This window comes from Jatropha curcas, chromosome 9, assembly GCF_041381405.1.
Source record: "Jatropha curcas cultivar XTBG-Jc1 chromosome 9, XTBG_Jcur_1.0, whole genome shotgun sequence".
Classification (NCBI taxonomy): Eukaryota; Viridiplantae; Streptophyta; class Magnoliopsida; order Malpighiales; family Euphorbiaceae; genus Jatropha; species Jatropha curcas.
In genome coordinates, this window is record NC_143159.1 from 23,371,012 (window position 1) to 23,379,348 (window position 8,337).

An 8,337-nucleotide genomic window follows, 5' to 3' on the forward strand; every position below is an offset into this window, starting at 1 on the left:
GGTTCAATGCCGAATTGATTTCTATTTTATTTGGTCCAATTCTGATTCAGTCTGATTTGATTCCGAATGCTGACCTGTTGCCATTCCACTAACCTTCATAGTTTGGGCACGGTTAGCGAGGGCTGCACGAGGTAGGACTTGGCATGTATAAAATTTCGTGACATCAGGTTCAATGCTTCCAAAAGAATTCAGTCAAAATATTTGGGCCGAAATTGGAATTGTATACCCCAAACAAATAGGCAGAGGCCCACATTCAATTTAGAGCCCTATTAGCAAACCCAAAATCGTGATATCTCACTTTTCGTTTTTGTCTCAATTTCCGAAGGAAGCATAGAACAAAGAACCCTCACCGGTGACGCAAAACGGCATAATACACGTCTAAACGAAGAGACGAGAACAAGAGCAAGAGGAAAACAGCAGCATCTTAAACAAAATCTATGGCCGATAAAGTCGACGTGAATGCCAAATGGGACGCGTGTCTTGATCTGACGGTCCGACGCTCTGTTTACTCCACCTTGGCTGGCGCCTTTGGCGGTCTTCTTTTCTTCAGTCAGTCTTTTCTCTCTGGCTTCTTCGGTTTCTTTTTGAAAGAATTTTTTTTAATAAATTATTTATGTGGGTTTTTGACTATGGTTGAATGTTTCAATTCTGATAGATTTTGTTTTGTATATATATGCATGTATTATTGGTTACTTTCAAGTGTAGATTTGTATAATTAACTGTAGCTGGAATTTATTTTAATTGCATTATTTGGAATTTTAGTAATGTTGTGAGCTAATTTACATTTGAAGAACAAAGAAATTGCTATTACTCTTCTAGTCTGAGTTTTTAGAATGCGAATGGTGTAGATGGTTTAATTATATGGTGTTCTGAGCTCATGATACATTGTTTATGATAATGAATTGATCACCATTTTGTTATCTTCAAACTAGGGACCCCAGTGAGTCGCTGGGCATCGGTGGCTTTTGGTGCTGGAGTGGGCATTGGGTCTGCTTACACCGAATGTTCTCATATATTTGATGGATCTGCAAAGTTGGAACCTCCTAAGATATCAAATGTTCCTGCTCATGAGGTAGGATAGTTAGTTATGTAAAAGTAATTTTTTTTTTTTTTTAATATTTTTTTAGATTCTTCTTGCCCCAATTCTTGTGCTTATCTCATGCTAGATTTTGTGAATGTGTTGTCATATATTGGTCTTTATGGTTTTCTGTTTAACAGCAATAATCAATTTAACTTATCCTTTCCAAAAACAATAACATTTTTGCATACAACCATAATGAGCCCGAAACTTTCTTGTGGTCCTTTCTCATTAGATGAAATTTCTCAGTACCAAATTCGGTCTTATTGCTCCATATTTTTCTGTTGGTTGAATTGATTTGTGTAATTTTCTAATTGGTACTTCACTCAAGGTAGCTTTCCTAATAGGAATCTTAATACATGCACCTCTCAATCTCATTAAGAAGGTAATTTAAGAAGTTCGGTTTTAGTAAGTAATAAAAAAAAGAGTAAATCTCAAACACCAATATCTTTGTTGACGATCTTAGCTGATATAATAGTTCTATCCTGTAAAGTTATATGCAATGCCTCTCCGTTCTTAAATTATTTCAAAACCATTGATTATTAGTTCATGCATTATACATATTTAGATTTACACTAGTTTTAGAACAATGCCATTTGTCCAAGCACTATGTTCTCATGCATAATAGTGTGCATTTTCAAGTTAAGTCTCAATCCTCTATGTTAAGCTCAGTTATCTAAACTGTTAATTTAGTGTCATGCTTTCTTGTTGCAGCCTGCAAATCATTTTTATTTTAATTGTATTCTTATAGCACCTCAAATTTGTTACTCATTTCACACTTTCCCTAGTTTCCATGCATCTTCATGTCATAATCCTTCTTAGTGGGATAAGGCAGTTCAAGAATTCACATTTGTGTGTCTTTGGATATGTTTACTGAATTCACAGCTTGGATGACATTTTCTATATTCATCATTTCTTATTATCTTGGCACATCATTTCTTGTTATCTTGGCACCTTTGTTCTTGTACTATATGCTGATAGGGGATAGGCAGCACAGTCTATCACATTCTTTTATCTAAATCAACAGAGAGCTTATTAGGATTAATCCTGGAGATGTTATTATGTGGATGAGGAAATCAAAAAAATTCGAACTCAAAAGATCAACAATTTTAGAATTCTGGTCTAAATTTTATCTAGGATTTATCTTAGATATTACAATGTATTTCTCGTCCTTTCTAGAGTTATTTTTATGTGTCTATTTTAATAGTAAGTTGCTAGTCAAGCACTTTAAGTCTAAGCGGCAATTTTGTAATTTCATCTTTGTTGTTTTGCTTAGGAATATTTATATTTGTCATTTGGAGTCCTCATTGGTTAAGGATAATACTATGACTAATTTTGAAATCCTGTCGGATAAAGTTTTAGGAGTAGTTGGGCTCTACAAATATCCATCCTTGTAGTACCTCTTAATGAAGTTTTCAGTCAGTAAAATTAGAGCAGATTTTGCTTTTATCTTGAGTTGTGTGATGCAATTCTAACCGTAGAAAGCATGATTAGTTCTTGATAGGATGAGTCCTGGATCCCATTGGTGAGATACTGATAATTCATTTTTTTTTGCTAATTTTTACTTTATTTTCTAAAGAAATCAGATCTGCCACATTGATATTCAAGCTCTAATTCTTGATTTCTATAAACCATAGCCCTAATTTCCTAGGACTTCAAGTGTTCTCGAGCTGTCCAGTGTCATATTGATTTCTTCTTTGGCTTTATGTTTTACTTATATAGATATGAAATTCACTTCTTGGCTGACTGTGATTTGGTAAAGATATCTGGTGGACTGAGCTGGACATTTGTTCACATTACTACTAATGGGAATAGACTGAGCTGCAATCTCTCTCATACTACTAATAGGGATAAGCAAAGGCTGATTATGAATATATTTGTGTGATTACTCAGGTCAAACCAAAATCATAACTTGTATCCATCCTCTTTATGCTAGTTGATTCATGAATAAAAGTTTAGAATTTTAGTTTGATCATTGATGCTTCTATGATGTGCTACCATAGCAATGTTATAATTTTGAGCTGTTAAGTATTATTGTTTTGGTCCTGATTCTATCAGGATTTTATGTTCAAATTCGTTTTTTCATTAGGATTTATGTTTAAGATCTCGGATTTTATGTATAAAACTTTGTTCTAGTTGGATTATATGCTATGTAAAGGTTTATAATGATTAGAACATTTCGGATTTTTGAGATTAGAAAAAAAAAATTCTGGTTTATTATTTTTCCTGGTTGTGTAACCAGAAGTTCTAGCCTATTTAGGTTAACAGTTTGGTCTCTTTGCCTCTCTTTTCAATATTCTCTTGTCCTATGTAATCTAATTTAGGATTAGGGTTATTTTGCTACATCAATTATCAAGTACAATTCTTTTACCTTGTCTAGCCTGTTACTCCTCAAACCTTTTCAACCTTTCTCTTGCAACTCCTTTCAATTTCAACTTTGCAAATAGTACTTTACGCTCTTCAGGTATTGGTTTCCAACTCAAAATAGGTTCTAGCTAAATCCCCAATCTAGGAAATCTTCCACATGCATTTTATCATTGAAATTAGGACTTCATTTTGAACTCCTGAATTAAGATTAAGAGCTCCCACCAACCACTCTTCAATCCAATCCATTGTGTTAGGGTTGTAAACAATTCACAAGATTTTGAAATGGGTTAATATTCTCTTCTATATCTTCTTTATCCTCAACTCCTCCTTGTAGAAGTTTCAAGGGATTGTGATTGCCATCCAGTATCTGCATCTAGCTCATGGTTGTTAGAAATGCGAGTTGAGTCGTAAACTCGTTACGACCCCAACTACCTAGAACATGTTCAATCGGAATTAGAATCACAATTTTCAAAATTGTATGTGAAATCGGTGAAATCGTTCAAATCGGTAGAAATGGAAAACTAGGAACTATTTTAACATTGATGATCAGAAAAGAGGAGAAGGTATAACAGTGAGCTTTATTGAAAATAGAATTAGAAATTAAAATCTCCCCTTCTCTCTTGCAACTCTTGTGTAGTTCTATTGGCTCTTCGTGAAAGGAATTTGAATTGATCGAGATCGAGGTATTTAAGAACTCAGGGAATGAAGGAAAAGCCAAGTATTTGCATTCAGGTTCATCTTCAACTGTTCTTCCATGGCTGTGAATGTATGAGATCAGTTATGCCTTTGCATCGGGAAAGGTAGAGAGAAGTGAGACACATGAAGCTCGGAAAAAAGATAAGAAAGTCGTTTTTCTTTTTAATTTAAATAGAGAGTATTTTAATTTAGTTTGGTTGGGGTGAATCGAGCTGTTTGATTTTGAATAGGACAAATATTTAGATACGTTTATTTATTAACTTATCAAAAGAAACTTCTATATCTATATATTTAAAAAGTGAAATTGCAAAAAAAAAAAAAAAAAAAAAAAAAAAAAAGCCCAAGAAGAGGGGTGTAAAAGGCAATTAATTGGATGGGATTGTAAATTTAAGAATTTTATGCCTAATTAAAAATTACTAATTTCTTTTATTTCATTTTTAGAGCACTTTTTAGTTTGGTAAATTATTATTTTTATCCAATATGATATTACATTCTTATTGTTCAAAAAATATTAAACAATCTGTAAGTTGTATTTTATTATTAATCAATTCATCTTGGTTTTTCATTAAATTATGTAATTCATAAAATCTTACGATTTTACGATTTGATTTATGATATGATTTTATGCACCCTCCAACAGTCCTAGTTAAAAAAGCAATTTTAACAACCTTGTCCAGGCTCCCACATAATTTCCATTCAAGTTTATTACTACTTGTATAAGTTGTTCCATCAGTCCTTTTGCATCTCAAGGGCTTGGTTTGAGGTTGATGCACCCTAGAAATTCTCTCTCTCTTTGCTGCCATTGCAGTTTTGGATTGAAATTCTTATCAAATGCCAGAATTGATGTACAAAATAATCCTAATCTTACATTAGGTCAAGTCAGACATGAGAATGAGAATATTGAAAAGAGAGGACAGGGAGACCCAAACCTCATCCTAAATAGGCTCGAGCTTTTGGTTAAACAACCAGGAAAAATAAATAACCAGGGTTTTTTTATTCACCCTCTTGCAAGCCCATAAATATGGATGCCTCATGCACTGGGTCAACCCTCTCACTCAAAAATCTGAAAATCTTCTTCTAAATAGAACATTATACCCTTATGTATTGCATATAATCCAACCAGAATAAAGCTTTAAACATAAAATCCTAAGAACATAGTAATTAAATGTACAAGGCAGACATAGGTGCAAAGGGCTGTTGTAGCCTAGGCCTGGGCATAGACATATGCCCAAGTGAGGTGAGGTGCAATTAAAAAAAAAAAAAGCACATGAAAATTATATTTTAAGATATAAAAAAAAGGTGGAAAAAAAAAAAAAAACACAAATGAGGGAAAAAAAATCAGCAGCATAACAGCTTATATTTAAGATTGGAGTTAAGAGAAAAAGGAGAAGCAAGAACATAGAAAATAAAAGGGAGAAGAAGGAAAACAGAAAGCAAGTATGGGAAGAGAAATTGTATAATATTTGGATGGCTAAATAGCTAAAGGCTGGATTGCAGGAGGTGAGTGGGAAGCCAATGCTGGATGGAATAGTGGAGGCTGGATTGCAGAGCACAACAATGTTAGAAGGTGTTGCATTCTGTTTCTTATTTATGTATTTATTCTAGCTAATAGATGCTAGCCAGACAGCTTTGATTGAATGAAAACTTTAGGCGACTGTTTAGGGAAAAAAATAGAAAGGCGCGCTTCTGCCCAAGGCGAGTGCCTCAGCAAGGTCACCCACCTCAAGGCATTTGAGGCCCAAGCCCTTGCGCCCTAAGGCTTGCCTTCAATAACTATATCCAATGGAACTAGATCTTGAACTTAAATCCTAACAAAAGAAGACCTTGAATTTAAAATCCTGATAGAATTAGGTATTGACCAAAATGATAGAAATAAATAGTAAGCCACAAATTATAAAATTGCTACAGTAGTGACCTGCATCACTAGTTCCGTTAATAATTTTAAATAATTGTGTGCTAGCTGTCCTTCAAGTTGGCCTCATGGTAATTGCTCTACTTAATATTGGTTTTCCTTCAAGTCTTTTGTTATACTAGTTGCTTGTCAAAAATGTTTCACTGATGTGATTTCCTCTACCTTCATCTCAGCTCGATTCCAAGTCATTTTGAATGGGCCACATGCACATTGTCTTAGTGTTTGGCTGCTTTTCAGATTTCTTCACTCATAATGCCTTTACTTATAGAAACATTTTATAGGCTTCTCTCCATCTTTAAGTTAAAAAATTGATTGGTCTAAACTAAACGCAATGAGCTTTTAGAAAACCTTGGAGTTTGCCTTGATCAATGTCTTAGCTAATGCTCACTCTGTAAACAAGAATTTTCATTTGATTACTTTTCGAAGGAACAATCCCCCAAAAGATATTTTCTTGCAAAATAATTAATTGAACCTTCGGCAAGACTAGTGAGCTTGTGAAATGAGCAGTGAAAGTGAAATGACAGTATTACTGGAATGCTGCAGCAGATATGTTAAATTCAGAATGGTATGAACTTGACAAGAGAAGGATAATAAGACATTGAACTAGTGTCCTTGTAAAAGCTTACTAGGTTGAGGGCAGAATAGTCCTATTGAAGTTAATGTTGATGCTTCAGAGTTGGTAGGCGAATTGTTCTATTCTTATCTTATTACATTTGATCGAAGATATCTAGAGTCGCATGAGTTGTTGAGGTATTTATTTCATTTGCGACTTCCTGAAGCTTTGGCACACAGTGTAGGTTGAGGTGTCACAAAGGATCACTAAAAACAATCATGGGTTTAAGTTGGGAGATTAGTTATGGAGGCAGTATTTCTTGGTGGGTTGATGGAAAATTATTGAGCAAAAGAAGATATCTCAAATATGGTTTTCTAATGGGGTGAGGAAGAAATGTAGTATACGTGGATGCATAAATGTTTTGAATAACGTCTGTGTAGGTAGGGTAGTGAAATGAGAGAACTATTATGGATGAAATGAAGATATTACCTGTTACAATTGACTTATATCAAGACTATCCTTGAACACTATCTGTTTGCTTTGTCTATAAATGAATTGCATATTTAAGAAGATAATTCTTGGTTTGAGCCTTTTATCATTGACTTGATTCTAATGGATGAAACTGGAGCAAGGATTAAAACTAGGAGTTGAAGTGGTAAAGAAGCACAGAAAACCTAGGATTTAAGGTAATTCATGGAACATATGCATTGTGATTTTCGCCTGATAAAGAAAAAGTAAAAGATTTTAGTAAAACTAAAAGATTGCAAAAGCAGTCACTTTCAATACCTAGGTCTTCTCATTTATAGAATCCAGGCAGAATCAATTGTACAATATTTTTGAAATGAAGAAATACAATGGGCACATTAATTGATTTCAGTATTCTTGCTAATAGCGCAAATATTTTTCATTATAACCACTACATTTAGAAAGAATGAGATTTGAAATTTTTATGAAATATTTTGCTGATTTTTAAAATGTAGGCTTAAACTTGTAATTTTAGTCACAAGCATTTTTTATCTATGAACTCACTAGTTTTATGGGTGCATTCAGGCCACGAAAGGAATGTTATTTTGACTGGGTTCTTACTATTGAATATCAATATGTTTTTGGATTGGGACTTTTTATTCATAAATGGATACTAAAAGAAGAATTTATATGATTAGTGTTTTTGTTTCCAGGATGTTCAGGGCTGAGCTGATCTTTAAAGGTCATGATGATTGAGCTACAATTCAGGATTTTTCTTGAAATTGAGATTGTTGTTCGCTTTTGACAATGGAGTTCAAACATTGTTCTTTATGGATAAATAGTTTAACGTTCTGTATTACAAATTTCTTATGATCCTATTACTTTCTGTTTGTAATTTGAGGTAAATTTTCAGTGGGAATAGGAAAAGAAAGAAATAATAAGAAAGGAACATTTACATTTTGCCCATTCTTTCTTAGAATTTATATGTTGGCAAAGGATAATCTTTCAGTCTTAATAGAATTCAGAATCCTCTAATTTCACCGGGTCAAGTTGTCCATGAACTAATTGGATTTGATTCTTAAACGATTCTTGAGTTTAAAATTTAAATTCAGTGCAAATTTGAATAATGAATCAAGTTATATTCGAGTATTATTCGATTTGAGTAATCCATGAATTTATTCAAGTAATTTACGAATATATTGTCTTTCAAATGATTTGCTTTTTTATTTGAATTCAGACTTGAGATTTTAAGATTGAGTTTTTACA

At 33.3% G+C, this 8,337-nt stretch overlaps 1 protein-coding gene across 2 annotated transcripts; it reads left to right on the forward strand.

Moving 5' to 3' along the window:
* The first annotated feature begins 296 nt into the window (after positions 1 to 296).
* Positions 297 to 8,037, forward strand: LOC105643998 (MICOS complex subunit MIC10). 2 transcript variants are annotated; one of them, XM_012229246.3, is made up of 3 exons: positions 297 to 549; positions 933 to 1,072; positions 7,770 to 8,037. In XM_012229246.3, exons 1-3 carry the CDS (start codon positions 438 to 440, stop codon positions 7,797 to 7,799), a joined length of 282 nt encoding a protein of 93 aa, XP_012084636.1. In that variant the 5' UTR covers positions 297 to 437; the 3' UTR covers positions 7,800 to 8,037. The 2 variants fall into 2 exon arrangements, with proteins under 2 accessions (XP_012084636.1, XP_012084638.1); XM_012229248.4 differs by having other exon boundaries at positions 299 to 549; positions 7,785 to 8,037.
* The last annotated feature ends 300 nt before the right edge of the window (positions 8,038 to 8,337 follow it).

Excerpts from the sequence above, each read along its gene's own strand:
- LOC105643998 (XM_012229246.3), top strand. The coding sequence starts at position 438 with ATGGCCGATAAAGTCGACGTGAATGCCAAATGGGACGCGTGTCTTGAT. Across the intron at positions 550-932 it reads TGGCGGTCTTCTTTTCTTCA|GGACCCCAGTGAGTCGCTGG; the intron begins GTCAGTCTTTTC and ends TCTTCAAACTAG. Across the intron at positions 1,073-7,769 it reads CAAATGTTCCTGCTCATGAG|TGTTTTTGTTTCCAGGATGT; the intron begins GTAGGATAGTTA and ends TTATATGATTAG.